Source organism: Hipposideros armiger, unplaced genomic scaffold, assembly GCF_001890085.2.
Source record: "Hipposideros armiger isolate ML-2016 unplaced genomic scaffold, ASM189008v1 scaffold_42, whole genome shotgun sequence".
NCBI lineage: Eukaryota > Metazoa > Chordata > Mammalia > Chiroptera > Hipposideridae > Hipposideros > Hipposideros armiger.
In genome coordinates, this window is record NW_017731392.1 from 3,414,774 (window position 1) to 3,434,398 (window position 19,625).

The 19,625-nt window shown below is 41.3% G+C and overlaps 1 protein-coding gene across 5 annotated transcripts in view; it reads left to right on the plus strand.

Moving 5' to 3' along the window:
* The window catches only part of TBC1D12 (TBC1 domain family member 12), a 109,837-nt gene that overhangs the window by 18,520 nt on the left and 71,692 nt on the right, over positions 1-19,625 (plus strand). Inside the window, exon 1 of one of the 5 annotated variants that reach the window (XM_019639101.1) lies at positions 3,823-5,315. The exons of 2 other annotated variants lie outside the window; for them this stretch is intronic. In XM_019639101.1, coding sequence (XP_019494646.1) covers positions 4,399-5,315 — 917 coding nt within the window. In that variant the 5' untranslated portion in view covers positions 3,823-4,398. Of the gene's footprint in view, positions 1-3,822; positions 5,316-19,625 lie in introns of those variants that run through there. 2 more of the 5 variants (XM_019639105.1, XM_019639104.1) reach the window with 2 other exon arrangements.

The window sequence follows — 19,625 nt, forward strand, 5'->3', positions numbered from 1 at the left end:
ACCACTAACAAGAACCACTAACACAACTTAGTATTATGCAATACATATTGTACACAAATTCACAAAACATAAATGTGTTTCAGTTTTGAAATCTGCACTGAGAAAATATTGGGTTGTTGGAAAAGTCATGACGCATTTTTGCAACGAGAAACATAGAAAAAATACATCATGACTTATCCGACAACACAATGGTAGGGTTGTATGGGCCAGTATGGTTCATAAAACCTTTGCTGCTATTGACCATGGGAGAGAAGGAGATGAACAAAATAAACCACTTAGAAAAACTGGACTTTATAAATAGTATGGGGGTGACTGGTTAGCTCAGTCGGTTAGAGTGTGGTGCTTATAACACCAAGGTTGCCGGTTTAGTCCCTGTATGGGCCACTGTAACCTATGCTCTCCTTAAAAAAAAAAAAGTGTGATTTCATTGATGGAAAATAGAGTGGTAGCTAGAAAGGAATAAGTTAACAAGTTAGTTAGAAAAGATTTAACAGCTGTAAGAAAATTACAAGGATGAATTCTCCAGGCAGAGAGGAAAAAGGTTGAAAAGACAAAAGATTGAGATTATACTCTCAACTACCCTCATCTTTACCATCATATAACTATACTTATTTCTAGACATCTCCTATATTAACTTAAATATTTAATTGAAGTAAAATCCACATAAAATAAAGCCATTTAAAAATGTACAATTCAGTGGCATTTAGTACATTCACAATTTCATGAAATCACCACCTGTATCTAGTTCCAAAACATTTTCATCACCCTTAAAAAGAAAATGCCATATCCTTCCCTCAGCCATTGGCAATCACCAGTTTACGTTCTTTCTCTATGGATTTGCCTATTCTGGATAGTTCATATAAATGGAATTATACAATATGTGAACATATGTGCCTAGCTGCTTTCACTCAGGATAATGTTTTCGAGATTCATCCACTTTGTAGCACGTATCAGTATTTCATTCCTTTTTACGTCTACGTAATAGTCCATTGTATGGATATTTGCATTATCCATTCCTCTGTTGATGGACATTTGGGTTGTTTCCATCTTTTGGTTTTTATGAATAGTGCTACTGTGAACATTCATGTACAAGTGTTTGTTTGAACATCTTTTAACTCTTTTTTTAAATAAATTATTTATTTATTTATTTATTTATTTTTTTAGCTGAGCCATCCTGCCACCTGTTGGCAGCTCAGCAGCAGCTCAGCTCGGGCGGGGCATAGAACCGCTGTTCTTCAGAGCTCAACACACTTGAGTGAGCTCTTAACCAACTGAGCCACTCGGCCAGCCCTGAACATCTTTCAACTCTTTCAGGTATATATCTAGGAGGGAAATTGCTGGATCACATAGTAATTCTATGTTTAACTTATTGAGGAACTATCAAACATTTTCCACAGCAGCTGTACCAAATATTTTCCACAGCTGCTGGTAGGAATTTTACATTTCAACCAGCAATGTCTGAGGGTTCCACTTGCTTTGCATCCTCTTTGGAAACACTTATTTTCCACTTTGGTTGTAGACATCCTAGTAGGTGTGAGTACTATCTTGTGGTTTTGATTTGCATTTCTCTAGTGACTAATGATGTTGAGCATTATTTTGTATGTTTATTAAAAGCTATTAGCATATCTTCTTTGGAGAAATATCTGTTCAAGTCCTTCACTCATTTTATAATTAGGTTGTTTGTCTTCTTTTTGAGTTGTATGAATTCTTTATATTCTGGATACTAGACCCTTAACAGATATATGATTTGAAAATATTTTCTGTCTTCCTATATTAACGTTTCCACCTGTGTCCTGGAAGTCATTTCTTCTTCTGAAAGATCTTGACAATAAATGCATTGCTAACTATGCCCATGACACTTAGTCCTTTCTTAGGGCTTTCAAAAATGCTCACTATAAAAGACACTTGATGATTCTGAAATTGAGTGCTAAGTACATGATGTCCATTTTTTATGTATATATTATCAGTCAGTCATATATAGGTTATATTCACTGTGTATATTTGTATATATGTGTATTTGTATATATGTTTATAAGGAAAAAAATTTCAAGTCTTGATAATGCTGCTGCTTCTAATTACAACTCCATTCTGTTTCTGTCCTCTCTTTCACTTCCATACTTCTAGAATGAGTGGTCTATATTTGCTGCTTCATTTTATCCACAACTGGTGCCACTTTAATCCCTTGCAATACAACTACTTTGTCCATCCTGAAATGGATGGACATTTTGAGTCTCTGCCCCATTTCCATCTTTCTTCTTTCTTCTTTAGTGATGTCATTCATTACTCCCCTAGTTGTAGTATGCAGATGACTTTTTTTTCTTTTCTTTTTAAAAAGATTTTATTGGGGAATTGGGGGAGGATAACAGCATTGGGGAATCGGGGAAGGGGAACAGACAAGTTGCTGTCCTTTTGTTCTTCAGTCTAGTTGTGGAGAACGTTGCTTCACTGGCCCATGTTGGTATTGTGATCATTGTGCTCTTCCTGGGTGAGGCAGTTGGTCGCTGGCTGTTGGATGGCCACTCACGGCAGCTCACGGCAGCTCTTGCAGCTGCCAGCTGCTGATGCTGGCTGCCGGCCACTCTCAGTAGCTTAAGGCAGCCCACTGCAGCCCCACTGCAGCCTACGCCTTCACCAGCGATTCACAGCAGCTCAGCTCCAGGTTGAGCTGTTGTTCACCATCTTAGCTGTAGAGGGCAGTGTCATTGGCCCCCATGTGGGATCTGAACTGGCAACCCTGCAGCTCAGAGCTTGCACTGTCAAGCTAACTCTTCATCAACTGAGCCACTGGGCCGGCCCTGCAGATGACTTTTCAATCTGCACCTCCAAACCCAAATTTTAGACCTCTAACTATATGCTGGATAGTTCCAGTCTTTTACTTTACCAGATATATTTCCCCTCTTAAATTTTTCCAATCCCAATCTATTTCTTCAAACTGCATCAGTTTAGTCTCAAGAGTTTTTAGTAGTAATTGCTGGTTCCTACCTCTTCAATCATTTCTCCTTATAACCAATGTTATCACGTCTTGTGATTTTTACTTTATTTTTTATTTGTTTGTTATAGTCAATCTTTATTTAAGAATCTGATGGGCCAAATTAGCATTTTTTCACCAACTTGGGGAGCAGAAACCTTCACAGGCTTAAGTGCTACACAAACTTTTGCTCCATGGGAGTCTTAGCAGCAGCCATTACTGTCCTTTTAGATGCTTGCTTAGCCTTAAAACTATGGAACACTTCACGAATTTGCGTGTCATCCTTGCGCAGGGGCCATGCTAATCTTCCTTGCATGGTTTCAATTTCAGTACCCAAGCAGCGCTGATTTCTACTTAAACACACTTCATTTCCACTCAATGGTTATCACCCCATTTTAAACCATTATCTCTGGGTGCTGGAATTATCTCAATAGCCCCTCTCTGCCTGACTCTACTTCCTCTCCCTCCTAGGGTGATAATAGAAATCTTTAAGAAGAGCAATGTGGGCCGGCCAAGTGGCGCTTGGTTAAGAGCTGGGTTGGGACGCCAGACGGCCCCGGTTCGGATGCCACATATGAGGGCCAGTGACACTGCCCTCTACAGCTAAGATGCTGAACAACAGCTCAACCTGGAGCTGGGCTGCTGTGAGTCCCGGCCATGGAGGTTGCCATGGGCCACGGTGTAGCCAGCAGCCGCAGTGAGCGGCCATCCAGAAGCCGGGGAATGATGTGCCTTGCCTGGGAAGAGCACAATGATGGTGTCAACTTGGGCCAGTGAAGCAACGTCCTCCACAACTAGACTGAAGAACAAAAAAGAATAGAAAGAGCGATGTACTGAAACATGGTGCTAGATCAGAAAGAAAATTTTAGTAGTATTGTGGAAGATGGAGTGGAGAAGCAAGGGTGTTGACATGGGACGATGAAGTCCTAAATTGTGGCAATGACAATGGAGAAGATGGATGTAAAAAAGCGTAAAGTTGACTGGCAACCAGTTAGAGCTGGAAAGACTTACATCTAACATCCTGTGTTCTACTCCCATAAATTAAGTAAGTCACGTGAATTTTTGCTAAGCGAGGCATACCCGTGCTTCTTTAAGAACTGTCAGGGTCGGAGTGGGCCAACTAACCTCCACCATCCAGATGGAGGATCCCAGATTGGCCGCTGGAGTGTTATGGAGCGGGTCTCTCTAGCTGCTGTCTCTATGGTTCGCGGAATCTCCAGGTCGGGCCTTGACCGGTCCAGCTTTTGCGCGTGCGCAAGCCCAGGCGCGTGCCCGCCCTCCCGCAACTGCCCGAACCCCGGGTGGGAGGGGTGGGTCTGGGAAGGTTGCGGCGGTGGCCGCCGCGGCCGCAGGATCCAACGCTGTTCCCGGGCCGAGCCTACGCAGGGAGTTTTCCGCCGCCTTCTCGAGTGGCGGTTACCCGGCCCCAGATGGTAGGTCCGGGGGATGCCGGAGCCTGCTCGAGAAGAAACCCCAAGTTGCTCCCTGTGCCGGCGCCCGAGCCGGCGGGCCAGGACGGGAAGATGATCCGGGCCACTGGAGGCTTTGGCGGAGGCGTCGGCGCTGTGGAGCCGCCGGAGGAGGAGGAGGAAGAGGAGGAGGAGACGCCGCCTCAGCAGCTCCTTCGGCATTACCTCGAGGTGGCCGGGGAACAGCTGGAGCCAGGGCTGTGCTACCGTCCGCTCTCCGCCGGCCTGCCCCGCGCCCCTCCGCCCTCGGCAGCCCTGCGCTCAGACGCCTGCCCGCCGGACGAAGGCTCCAAGCACCGGGGCGCGGAGGCGGCGGATGCCGGCGCGCCGCGGTACAGCGGCATGACCAACGGGGACTCGGGTTTTCTGCCGGGCCAGGACTGTCGCGACTTGGAGGAGACTCACGGGCTGGCCCGCACGGGCGGCCGGGATCCTTGCCACCGCCGCCTCCGCCCGGAGGGGCCTGGAGACGAGGGCGCGGACGGCGCGGGCAGCAGGTCGGACTGGGCCGCACCGCTCGAGGACCCGCTGCGGAGCTGCTGCCTGGCGCCGGCGGACGCCGAGGAGCCCGAGGGCGCCGGCAGCGGCAGCGAGGACTTGGAGCTGCCGGGAGCCGGCGCCGGGGGCCCCGAGGAGGGCGCGTCCCCCGCCACCTCGGCTGAGAGGACTAGCGGGGGCGCGGGCGCTGAGCTACGCCTCGGCTTCTCCGACGTTCACTTGAACTCTCGGAACACGTTCGAGGTGAGCCGCAGTCAGAGCGCCCGCGACCACCTGCCCACGGCAGGGCCGCCGGTGCCCTCGTCCGCCGCGGAGCAGGGCCCCGCGGGGACCTCGGCCCGGGCTCGACGGAGCGGCGGCTTCGCCGACTTCTTCGCCAGGTATAGCGCAGGCTGCGCCGGGGCTCGGGGCGGGTTCGGGCCGAGGCGGGGAGCTGGCCAAGAGCGGCTTGGTGGCCGCCTCCGCGCCTGCTCTCGCTGGCGCCAGGACTTAGCTTTGATTTGTCACCCGGGGAAGAGGAACTGGGTCCGCATTGTGCTGTCTGTAGAAGTTTTGAGCTCTGTGGGCAGCGAATCTTTCTGTTCCCCTGTGGGCTAGAGGCTATACCTGCCATTCACACCTGGTTTCCGTGTATTCAGTTTCTGCCAACGTGGTAGCGCTCTATCTATATATACAGTTTTGCCTCTTCCGGAAAAGCAGACAACCTTCACTGCCCTCAATTAAAAAAAAAATTGTACTACAAGGATTAGGGTCGGCGGGAGGAGGGGGATGGCGATATGTGTGTAGGGGTGTGGTTGTAAAAGAGAAAGGGAAGTCATTTTGCAGAGCTGTCTGCGTGGAGTCCAGATCCATTCACGTAGTTTGGAAATTCTGGAAATTAGAAGAGGTTGTGTTTCATAGTGTTTAACCATTTCTGTGAGTGGCCTTTACTCATATGCAGTTTGGTGTGTAGAATTTGATCCCAGCATTTAAAGCCAAATTACTGCGGCGGTGTATCTATTGTAGAAAATCCCTCTTCTCTACTTCTGCTAGATAGGCCTCTACTTTTTCCAGCAACGAATTTTTAATTTTTTTATGGTATTGTATATATCATTTGCCCTGCTATTCTTGAAATTAAATTATATTGCTGGACGTTGTAGATTTCAGAACGGGGCTTTGTTGGTTTGTCAGAGATAAGTAGTCAGAAAATACTCCCCTTAATGCACATTAATGAAAAGCAAAAACAATCTCCCTTAAGTCAGATTTTGACATACTTAAAAAAAAAAACCTTTAGGCAAATAGGAAAGTGTTCCCAACTTGTAAAACCCTCTCAGATTTCTCTCTCTTGTGTTTTTTATCCTTTTTCATAGATCTTGACAAAAACCAGAAATAAATTCTGCAGCTCAAATTTTAGAGGATTGTACAATTAGTGTGCATTGTAGAACACAGGCACAGTTTCCTGATACCAATGAATATTCCTTATTCCTTTTTCTACTTTATTAACCCTTGCTTTTCCTGCTCGTATAAATTTAAAAATAAATTATAAAGTTGTTTAAATCAAGATTGGGAAATTCTAATTTTGTGTTATTTATAGGACAAGATATATAGAGTAGTGAGTTCTACATTTGTGCCTATAGATGCAAAAATATGGCTAAAACTTGTAGTGGCAATATTTTAAAGCTCTCAAGGTGAGTTAACTGTATGTATTTGTTTATTGGTCATGTTTCGATGTCAGGTGTCAGGCAGTTTCAGACCTGGAATGGGCTTTGGAGATCACTAATTCAACCAGTATACCCAGAGTACTTGCTCTGGGCCACCCATTGGGAATAGAGATGATTTGGACAGTGGTCCTGGACTTGAAGGTGGAGTGCAGGCTAGTGGGGATTAAGTTTGAAGATATACATATATATGTATTGCAATTTATGAATAATAAGGCAAATCTATCATAAGAGACTTTCATATTAATAGTAGGCAGGAATGTCAATGTAATTTTTAAATTTTTCTTTAACCTGTAGATTAATAGGACTTGCATTAACAGAGCCAGTTGACATTCATATGGCCACACTAATCATGTTTCAAATCATTGGGTTTGAAGTCAGGAAATTTAGGCACCCTGAAGTTCATTGCTCTAAGCCTCATTTTTCTTAATTGAGATATGAATGTGAAGATTCTAGGTGTCATTGCTTCTTTTATATAACTGGTGGGAAAGGGCAGAGTCTGATGGAGGCACAATTTTTCTTTTAGCATTTAGCCAAAACCTTAACTGGATTCTGAATACCTTAAAGGTAGAGGCTGTGACATTCATCTCTTATACAATGTTTGGCGCTGGTATGAAGAACCTCACTCAGGCTGTGTTGAATTGACAATTTGCATGGACTCCTCCTCTTTACTGTTCTCTAGGTAGTAACCTGTACCTAGTAATTTTAAACAATATTCCATCCCCAGGCAAAATAATCAGAAATTTCCCTTCCCCGCAACCTTAAGAGGGTTTTTACTTCCTATGCACAGTTGTCATTCTCAACTTTGAACCTCTGGGTGAGGGCTCCCTTTGGGGATATCTTGTTCTAGGACAAATTCTTGTTGGGTGCAAGCTCTACCCCCACTTCATTTTTTGATGAGGAAACTCACTCTCTAAGGAAGGTAGTTTAGTAGAGCTGGGATTATAAACCAGGATTTCTCATTTTCAGTCCAGGTTTACATCTCATCACAGCTGCTGTTCACCTGTGGTTCTTTTCTCTCCAACCTGATTATCCTCCATCTTTCCCTTCTTTCCACTTCCTCTCTTTCCCTTCTCTGGGCAAAAAAATCTATAACAGAAATAAACACTCCTGAAGAATAGCTTCACGTTGGGCCAGCCGAGTGGCTCAGTTGGTTAAGCGGTCACGTGACGCAAGAGTGCGAGCTCTGAGCAACAGCGGTTCGACTCCCAGCCTGAGCTGAGCAGCCACTGAGCTGCCAACAGGTGGCAGGATGGCTCAGCTAAAAAAAAAAAAAAAAAAAAACTAAAAAAAAAACACACAATAGCTTCACACTTGTTTTAACTTAAGTAAAGAGGAGAACATTTTGCAGCAATACATCTATGACTGCAAAGTTATGTTCAGTTAAGACACATCATTGACAAGAGCTTCACTGAGTGGGGTAGAACTTGTAGGAGAGAAAGTAATTTGGTCCAGGATAGGACTGCTCTAGTGATGTGCTTTTCCTCCATTTAAGATGAGGTTAGTTGTAGTTCTGTTCCTGTTGGAGGCTTGCTTCACATGGGCATCTCTCTGTGTTTATGGTGACTTGACTATAGGAGCCCTAGAAACAACATTCCCTCAGATCCTTGGCCCTTTCCTGTCTATAAAAGTTTTGAAATGCTATGTGGATACTACTACCCGCACTGTCACCAACTCAGCAGTGAGAAGGAGATGAAAATTTAAAAAAAAAAAACACACAAAAATCTTGTGTTTCCAGGCTAGCCTTTGTTCCTCAAGGATTTGTTTATTACTCTTTTATAAATAAAGTAGCTTTAAACCATTTTTATGGGTCCTTCAATCAAATTCATGTCTTAATTGTTTTCAAAGTAGAATGGTTTATTATTAGGTATATATATCTATATATCTATAAATATATATTTAAAGATTTTATTGGGGAATTGGGGGAGGGGAATAGCGTTGGGGAATCGGGGAAGGGGAACAGACAAGTTGCTGTCCTTCAGTCTAGTTGTGGAGGATGTCGCTTCACTGGCCCATGTTGGTATTATCATTGCGCTCTTCCCAGGTGAAGTAGATTGGTCACCGGCCATTGGATGGCCGCTCACACTGGCTGCCGACCACTCACGGTAGCTTATGGCAGCCCACTGCAGCCTATGCCGTCGCCTTCGCCTCATGGCAGCGCAGCTCCAGGTCGAGCTGTTGTTCACCATCTTATCTGTAGAGGGCTCAGCATCACTGGCCCATGTGGAATCCAAACCAGCGGCCCTGCTGCTCCGAGCTGGTGCTCCCAAGCCAACTCTTAACCAATGAGCCACTCGGCCGGCCCTAGGTATGTATTTTTTTAAAGATGTATAGATGTAATTTTTAAAAGGCATTTATTACTTTTGAGGCTTGTTTGGAATGCACTGGCATAGTTACTATTATTTAGAAACACACAAGTATTTATCTGTCTGTCTCCTGGTAAGGTTGATAACTTTTTCAAAATCTTCATGATGATTACAAGAATTTGGTGGCCTTATAGGGCATAGCTAAGGTAGGGAAAAAAGTATTTCTTCTATTTGAAAAGAAAATTGACTGTATTTATAGATTCTGGAATATATAGATTCATGTAGCTTTCTCTATAATTTTTCACTTCTGAAATTTCCTAAATGTTGTGGCAAAAACTTTTTTTTGAACTTTATTGGGTAACAGTGTATTTTTGGGGGGAACAATGTGTTTTTCCCAGGATCCACCAGCTCCAAGTCAAGTTGTTGTCCTTCAATCTTAGTTGTGGAGGGTGCAGCTCAGCTCCAAGTTCAGTTGCCATTTTCAGTCTAGTTGCGGGAGGTGTAACCCTCCATCCCATGTGGGAGTCCACAACCTTATTGTTAAGAGCACACGCTCTAACCAGCTGAGCCATCCAGCCACCCGCTGGCAGCTCAGCTCAAGTCGTTGTCTTCAATTTAATTGCAGAGGGCACAGCTCACTGGTCCATGTGGGAATTGAATCCCGGAACCTTGTTACTCAGAGCACACTCTCTATAACGAATTGAGCTACCTGAACGCTCCTAAAATGGTTTGTTTTTTTAAGATTTTTATTGGGGAATAGGGGGATGGGAACAGTACTGGGGAACTGGGGTAAGGGAAACAGACAACTTGCTGTCCTTCTGTTCTTCAGTCTAGTTGTGAAGGACGTTGCTTCACTGGCCCAAGTTGGCACCATTATTGCTCTCTTCCCAGGTGAGGCAGATCAGTCGCTGGCTTCTGGACTGCCACTCACAGCGGCTGCTGGCCGCTCACACTGGCTGCTGGCTACTCACAGTAGCCCATGGCAACCCACTGCAGCAGGGGCTGCAGCCTACACCATTGCAGGCAACTCATGGCAGCCCAGCTCCAGGTTGAGCTGTTGTTCAGCATCTTAGCTGTACAGGGCAGTGTCACTGGCCCTCATATGTGGGATCCAAACCGGGGTCCTCTGGCATCCCAAGCCAGCTCTTAACCAACGCGCCACTCTGCCGGCCCCCAAAATGTTTTCACAGAGCCCTTTTTATTAGTTAGGCTGAATAGGGAAGACTAAAAACTCTTCTAGCGATTTCTTTTCATATCTAAGTAGTTTCCATTCTCTCAATATGAAAATTATTGACAACATGTATTCATTTTGTTAACTGTGATATTGAGAATTTGAAATTTCTACAGTTATAATTTTTCTTAATTTAAGGTTCTCAGAAACAAAATCAACCACATTTTTTTTCCCACCAGAATTTACATTAGTTGGCAAAATCTTAATTCACCTGATTGAACCATCATAGACCTCTGTTAGATAGGGCTTTCTTATTTGTCCCATGGTGTGTATTCTTCCCAGCTGACTAAAGTGAAAACTAGTTTCAAACCCAGTTTCTTTAAAAATTCCTTCATCAACATCTTGATTAAGTAAAGGCAAAACTTGATAAGTTTTAAAAGATTTTTATAGCTCTCCCAAATAAGTAGTTTTTACATACAGGTGTGGTGTAAGGAGAATGAAAAAATATCTTGATCTAAATATTAAATTAAAAAAACACAAATTTTGTTACTACGAGAGATTATAAAAATAAATGCAAAAGTATTGATTTCTATGTCACTAATAGAATGAACTCCTTTGGACATCACTTATGTATTAATATAATTAAAATGTTTAAAATTTTAGAGAAGCTGAAAAGAATGTAATTAATTGTTCTAGGATAAAAATAAGAGTATGTAGATTTTTAGAGTATTTGAGAAACTGCCCATTATAATATTAGATTGAGGAGCTAATGGCGCAGGAGCCTTTTGTGTCTTTTCCATGCCTGACCTCCTTCCTTCCCCAGCAAGACCAATATTGTTTCCTGGTATTTTCTTTTTTTTTAAAGATTTTTTTTTTATTGAGGAATTGGGGGTTGGGAACAGCGCTGGGGGAGTTGGGGGAAGGGGAACAGACAAGTTGCTGTCCTTTTGTTCTTCAGTCTAGTTGTGGAGGACGTTGCTTCACTGGCCCAAGTTGGCACCATCATTGTGCTCTTCCCGGGCGAGGCAGATCAGTCGCTGGCTTCTGGACGGCCGCTCACAGCAGCTGCTGGCTGCTCACGCTGGCTGCTGGCTACATACGGTAGCCCATGGCAACTCACTGCCACAGGGGCTGCAGCCTACGCCATCGCCGGCGACTCAAGGCAGCCCAGCTCCAGGTTGAGCTGTTGTTCAGCATCTTAGCTGTGGAGGGCAGTGTCACTGGCCCTCATATGTGGGATCCGAACCGGGGCCCTCTGGCGTCCCAAGCCAGTTCTTAACCATCGCGCCACTCGGCCGGCCCCCTGGTATTTTCTTTAAAAACCAAAACAACCAACTACAAAACACTTTAGGGATCTACACTAAACTGTTGAAGTCCAGCATTGATTCAAGGACTTTACCTTAGAAATGTGGTCGTTGTTTTAAGGTAGACAGTCTGAGATGTGATAATGTGAATATAAATTAGGTAGAGCAGTATTGGAAAACTCCTATTTTTGTGGGACTAAGGGAATTTTAAGCGCTCAAACATGTTATTTTGAAATGCTAAACTAAATTAATATTTAACACTACACCCCAGTAAGCAAAACAGACTATTAACTCATATCAACTTGGAGTTACTTGTTTGGTAGAAATTTTCTGAACTATTCGAAATGGGCATAGAGATTTACTTTTTCTTTTTTTAAATACTTTTTTTTTAAAGAGTTGTTTTAGATTTGCAAAAAAGTTACACAGATAGTACAGAGTTTTCTTGCATACTGCTCATCCAATTCCCCTACTGTCAATTGTCAGTGTCACATTACTGTGGTACATTTGTCACAACTTAAAATGCAGCATTTGTACAATATAAGTCCTCGCTTGACATAGTGATAGGTTCTGCGACTTTAAGTGAAAACAATGTATAATGTAACCAATTTTACCATAGGCTAATTGATATAAACAAGAGTTCCTACAGCATATCATCAACTTTATAACAAAATGATGTTAAATGTTATTCAAGGACCTACTGTACATTACTATTAATTAAACTTCACACTTTATTTGGCATAGAGTTATTGACTAAAATGTTTCTATTTGAGGAAAAGTTTTGTTTTATTGTAAAATCAGAAATCTTTAAAGTAGAAGGAACCTCAGGGATCAAAGTTGTTCTTCAGGGGGATCTAATTATTTTCAAAGGTTTTCAGTTGAGACTATTTGGGGCAATATTTACAATACTTAACCAGTACCAATTTGCCTCGAGAAAAAAATATGAAAATATATCTTAATTTTACATGTCATATTTTTCCAAAATTATTTCAATATGTGTTACCTTTGTAAGTTTTCTCTTTTGATTCTTGGACTATTCCTGTGACCTAGAAAGGGTAGGATTTATTTTTATTTTACAGTATTTGCAGAGTCAGATAGTTAGTTGATACAAAAATCAGAACTAGACTATAGATCTGATTCCTAGTGTTTGAAACTAATGTGCTGATATCTATGAATTATAAGAAGTTTATGAATAAAAACAGATTTTGGTATAATGAAAATACTGTTGGCTTGAGAAATAAGAAACTTGGCTTTTGTCCTGGGTAGCTGCTTCTGCCATGAAATAATATGTGACTTTGGGCAAATCACTAAAATTCATAGGCTTCATTTTCCTCATCTGTGAAATTAGGAGATTCAGAGTCCCTCCCAGCTCCAATGTACTTTGATATTATAATACACAATTCTCTTGCACTCACTGTTGTAGACTTTAAATATTTGCTTGCTTTGGGCCGGCCGAGTGGCGGGTTGGTTAAGAACTGGCTTGGGATGCCAGATGGACCCCGGTTCGGATCCCACATATGAGGGCCAGTGACACTGCCCTCTACAGCTAAGATTCTGAACAACAGCTCAACCTGGAGCTGGGCTGCTGTGAGTCGCCGGCGACGGCGTAGGCTGCAGCCCCTGTGGCAGTGGGTTGCCATGGGCTACCGTGTGTAGCCAGCAGCCAGCGTGAGCGGCTGTCCAGAAGCCGGCGACTGATCTGCCTCTCCCGGGAAGAGCGCAATGATGGTGCCAACTTGGGCCAGTGAAGCAATGTCCTCCACAACTAGACTGAAGAACAAAAACGACAGCAACTTGTCTGTTCCCCTTCCCCCGATTTCCCAGTGCTGTTCTCCTCCCCCCAATTCCCCAATAAAATCTTTAAAAAATAAATTAATTAAATAAATATTTGCTTGCTTAATATTACAGATGTGAACTGAGTTAAAGAGGATGCTTAAAAAAATAGGATGTTTTTTCACCTGTAAAATGAAAAGGTTGCCAGAGATAGAAATATCCTCCTCAACTCTAAATTCTACCTTGAACATTTCTTTCAGTAAAGGTCTAACTCTGCCTCAGAGTAATCATACTAAAACATCAGTGACATTTGTTTAGTTTCTCATATGTAGCAGTACAGACCAGTTCTAATTTTTCTTTAGCAAATTCTAGATCTATTTTTTTCTTATGATGTCTTTGGAGTGGGGGGGGGGAAAGGGAGAAAGAGAGAGAATTGAGAGAGAATAGGATAATAAGTAAATTCTAGATAATGAACTAGAATTTGAGACTTTAACTTTCAAACCATGAGTTATTTCTCAAAGGTTGCCAGTGCTCCACTTTGGTGAACTAAGAGCTCAGTGCCAGAGTTCCTAACTTTTGCTATACTTCAAAATCTCCGAAAAGCACATTAAATACAATTAAATTCTCCAGAATCCACAACCCCTACCTAGTCAGATTCAGAGGACTTGCTTTGGGCAAGTGGCATCTTCAAACTGCAGGATAGTGTAGAGGTTAAAAACCTTTTTTCTGGAGTTAGAGTGCCTGGGTTTGAATTAGCTTACTAGCTGTGTAATTATGGACAAGTTACTTGACCTCTCTGGACCTTAAGCAACTCATCCATAAAATGGGAATAATGGAGATACCCACCTTATGGGATTGTCATGAGGATTAAATGAGATAATATTCTGTGCTTTGTATTATGTGGCATATAGTGAGGATTCAAATGTTATTATTTAAACTACAGCAAGACTACCAACAGTCCCTTCCCCAACCCCATCACTGAAATCCACTGGTTTAAATAAAGGATGAAACTGGAATGAATTTTTGTGTGTACTATCTGAAGAAACATTACACAATTTGTGTAGTTGATTTTTAAACATAATTTGTATTTGGGATTGGATAGGTGTTAAAAATGAACTCTGGTGTAGTGATATAAAATTTCCAGAAATCTTGAAGCTTTGACTAAAACAAACCTGAAAGGAGAAAATGTTGAGAAAAATTAAAATATTTGTATCTTTTATTGTTTTAAGGAACTCTTATAGACAGGCAAAGCCTATTTTTAAGTTTAAGTTCATGAAATGTTTAACTTGGCTTACTCATACATTTCGTACTTAGAATGTGGTACCAAAGCTCTGGGGAAGAGTGGAAACATTTGGAGATTTTGAGGTGATACATCTGTTACCCATCTCTAAATGTATTATTCAGAAAGGGAAAGGCAGTCTTTTTTGAGGCTGTGTATTTTATCCTTGGAACTCTGTCAGCTATCCTAAGAGTTGTCCCGAAGTAGTTTTGGTTGATAGTTGCTTGGACCCTACTACAGTAATTCTTAAACTTTAGTGTTTAAAATCACATGGTGGTGGTGATTGTGGTGGTGGTGTTAAGAATGCAGATTCTTGGAGAGCCTCCCCCCTGCCTCGCCCCCCCCACACACACACACACTTTTGATTCAGTAGATCTTGAGTGGGGCCCAGCAAGAATCCAGATATTTACCATGTACTCCCAAGTGATTCTGATGCAGGCAGGTAGTTCCCAGACTATAATTACTGATGCATTTGTTAACAGGCAGGTCTCCTCAGATAACAACTAAAAGAAGTTACATTTATATCTCAGATTGTTTTATTTATTTAAAATTGGGTCATATTATGTACTTGGGCCAATTTATGTAATTGATAAATACAAATAGAGGTACAATAAAGAACAGATATAAATACAAATGTAGAGGTATTTTGCTGAACTTCACTAGTTCAGAAGCTATCTCTGCCTAATTAATTTTAGCTTCCTTTTTTATTGGTGGGAAGGGTCTTTTACTTTCATTTTATGCTGTTTAGATAGCTCTGCTTGCCTGTTCTGTGAAAAGCTTTAGCTCAAAAAACCTTACTCAGGTCTCTTTAACGTGGAGTCATAACTTTACCTCTCTTTATTTATAGTTTATCAAAAAGAATGTTAATTTTCCTTCCTTCTGCTGCTAGTTGTAATTCTTTTCCATGCCTTTAAGAAAAAATCCTACGCTTTACACATGTCTATTCCCCTACTGAATTTGCTGCTTCAGCCTTTCTTGCACTTCTGTGGCCAGAAGAAGAAAGAAGGGGAAACCCATGTGACTGTCTGGGTTTTCAGCAGGCTCTTTCCTGCAATTAAGAAAAGTTTACCTTAGGAAACTAACCTTCGAGTTATGCTCCTACTTAAAGCTATTTTGACAGTGAACTTGATAATGTGTTTAATTTACCTTTCAATTTTGTTTGATTTTTTTTTTAATTTGAATTTTATTTTGGGATACACTCCTTGGTTAAAAATATTTCCATCAGTCTTCTCTAACCCCATACAGATTAAAACATTTTAAGTTTGGAACTGAACATGGTAGTTTTGAAATCAAATTATGTGCTATTTTTTTCATATTTTCCCAAATATTGTAATGTACAACTACCATCATACATTGAGCATTATTTAGAGTTTCCAAATCTGGTTTTCATCTAGACTGTGTATAATCATTTTCTAGTCAAGTAGGGGAAATACTTTTCTGTTGTTGTCGCAGAAAAAGGTTATTCAAAGACTACAACAGTTTATTTTTTTTTTTAGAAAAACATAAGATGTTCACATTATCTGCTTTTGAAAAGCAGGACAGGGAATATAAAATAAAACTAAAGATGTATACTTTGTTTTCATACTATTTCAGTTAAAGTGGTAAGAAAGAAGATAAAAATTGGAGGATGTGGAGGATTGGCGGTATTGGAGATATGGTTAGGAGGTTTGTACGGGAAAAATTGCTGCAGAGAATAATTGTTAGCTGAAAGTTAACTCTGTACTTTGGTCTGTGGGCTTTAGAGAATTACCACAGATTATCTCCATATTTATTTTTCTACTCTGCTTACTCAATGCTTTTGTGGATGTTTCTGGCAACTTCTTTCCTTAAAAACACCTGCAGTTGTTTCAGTCTAGTTGGGGGGGGCGCAGCTCAGTGGCCCATGTGGGGCTCGAACCGGCAACCCTGGTGTTATGAGCACTGCACTCTAACCAACTGAGCTAACTGGCCGCCCCTGTGCATCTCCCTCTTAACTTCCTTAATGTCCCCATCCCCTCATGGCCTCTTAACTGGCATTTTGTGCAAGTGAAAATATTTTTTAATGACAGGTGTATGTATAAGCTTTATTTTAGGCTTTAAAAGTTTAGGTTGTTAGTATGATAGATTCAGGTATTAAAAAGCATGTGTATCAAAAGGTAAAATAAATGCAACATATGGTTTTACACAATATTCTTATTGGGTTGTTGGAAAAGTCATGACGCATTGCAACGAAAAACAGAAAAAATATGTCATGACTTTTCCGACAACCCAATACTTGAGTTCCACTGCTAAAAGGAGAATTTCTCTTACAAGTGCCATGGTAAATCTAGTAAACATAGTTAAAGCCTCTCTCACCCATGAGGAGAAAATTAATTGTGCATTACCAGGAATATATATTGTGTAGAAATTTAAATTCTGAAGTAAGTTATTGAAGTTTTAAATCAGTAAAAGGTCTCAACTGAGTAAGTAGTTTCTGTGTTTTTGAAAAGTGATAAAGTTTAAGTTGCTTTTTTTGTCTAAATGGTCCTTGACACTCTTTACCCCATCCCTTTTGGACTGAGTTTCCAGCTTCATTGGTATTACCTACAATTAAAGATATTGATAATCCTTGGGCGTTGTTTAGAAAATAAAGGATTTGTTATGGAAAATTCAGAATTGGGTCTTGAGCACCCAAATTTGTTATCTAGAGACTAATAAAATAAAACTTTTGAGAGGTAATTATTATATAATGTAACCTGCACAGCAATTGAATGTCTAGAGGACGATGTCCATCTTTATAATATGCTCCCAGAAGCACATAATACAGTCAATACAAGAATACAAGAATACATAATACAAGAATAGTAGAACAGTGAGTAACTTGCAGTATTGGGCATATGTACTAATAAAATAGCTGAGAATTAACACTGCATAAAGGAAAATTTTTAGAGGATAACCGCTATTCAACTTTCTTGAGTAAAATAATAACTAACTACATGTTTTAATGAGGCGTGAAGATTGTTTTGCTTTTATATGAGACCACCAAAATGTAATTTTTTTTTCATTTAGTTGTCCATTTGATGGAAACATCATAACACCATGTAGAGGAAAAAACAACCTCTGTTGAGAGAAGGATTTCAACTGTGCTGCTGGAAGACTGGGTACTATCATAGGCTCTATCTTAGGTTCTGTTACCAATTCAGGACGTACTTCTAGGTTAGACATGAGCAAAATGTCAACAAAAGAAAACAAAGTAACAACAACAACATAGAGCTAAATTTCAATCTTTTTATTCTTAGAGAGTTTTTAGGCACCTGATGGATGTTGTTTAGCCTCTGCTTGAATTCTTTCAATAATAAGTAGCTCAATTTCCTCAAGGCAGCCTATTGAGGTTATTTATTGTTATAAGGTTCTCAAAGAGATACAGTGTATCTCTTTGTAATGTTTCTGGCTCTAATTTGCCATTTAGAGCCACAAAGGACAAGACAGTTCTTTGACATTTTTTCCTTTCAGAAATTTAAAGATTACTACTGAACCATTTTTTGTTTTGGGGCCCTCCTAACTAAGCATATACAGTTCTTATGGGTTAGTTTGCAATTTTCTTACCATTTATTCATTCACAAATGCTGTTGAGCCTTATTATTTAAATGAAGCACTAAGGAAATTAGATAAATGGAATATTAATAAAGTTAAGATGGGGGAGTCATGTAAATCAATACTTACAGAGTATTACCTGATTAGTGTTATAAAAGAAGCTCCAAGGTTATATCAGCAGCACTGTAGGAGTGATTAACTTTGGGGTGGGAAGTTAGGGAACTCTTTGGAGATTAAATATGAATGGTAAGTCTTTTACTATAATGAGGAGGGTTTGGATTGGAATAAGACTGAGGATAGTACTGGCACATGCGACATGCGCGGAATTTGTACATGAACTAGCACAGCACTTTTGGGACTGTGGATGCTCATGAATTTGACTTTCCTTAGAGCAAGTGAGGTACATTGTCAAAAACTGAGGAGACATGGTTGGGACTAAATTATAAAGGAGTTTGTATGACAAAACTAAGCAATTTGAATTGATTACATGTGGGGTGGCAGTGCATCAAACCTTTGATGGGTTTTTAACACATGGGAAACATGCTTTGAATTGCATTTTGGAACAGTGACTTGTAGCACTGTGGCACATGATTTGAAACTTGAGAAACTGGGGTTTGGATACACTTGTGGTAGTTTATGGGTGCTTGTCAGTCTCTATTAAAATATGATATCCAGGGCCCGCCGAGTGGCGCGATGGTTAAGAACTGGCTTGGGACGCCAGAGGGCCCCGGTTCGGATCCCACATATGAGGGCCAGTGACACTGCCCTCCACAGCTAAGATGCTGAACAACAGCTCAACCCGGAGCTGGGCTGCCCTGAGTCGCCGGCGACGGCATAGGCTGCAGCCCCTGTGGCAGTGGGTTGCCATGGGCTACTGAATATAGCCAGCAGCCGCAATGAGCGGCCATCCAGAAGCCGGCGACTGATCTGCCTCACCCAGGAAGAGTGCAATGATGGTGCCAACTTGGGCCAGTGAAGCAACGTCCTCCACAACTAGACTGAAGAACAAAACGACAGCAACTTGTCTGTTCCCCTTCCCCCAATTCCCCAGCACTGTTCCTATTCCCCAATTCCCAATAAAAATAAATAAATAAATAAATAAATAAAATATGATATCCAGGTAATTGATTTAAATAACATTAAATTCACTCCCTGTCAGAGGGATAGCTAGCAAATTGAGTGACATATATTTTATACCAGTAGCCTTTTTGTGAAGCTTTAATGGCGATAAACTTTACATCCAGTTTTTGTTTTGAAGGAAGTAGGATGATATGAAAATGGAGAGTCATGTGAAAAATTATGTCTACCATGTTTTGTAAGGAATTTGTTCAGGAAGAAAAGAGCCAGAATAGCTGTTAGACTAGTTGTTTTGCTGTCATAGATCAGAAAGGAAACAACTGTAGGAAAAACCCTGGGAGAGTAAAGTTGTAAAATCAAGTCTTTACATCCAATGCACAAGTTCTATATACATTGCCTTGAAAAAGTGGATGGTGGCAGTATACCCATCAGCCATTTTTGAGGATTGAATGAGGTGAAGACAAAGTATTGAGACTTGCATAATTGTGTGTGTGTGTGTGTGTGTGTGTGTGTGTGTCTGTGTGTCTGTGTGTC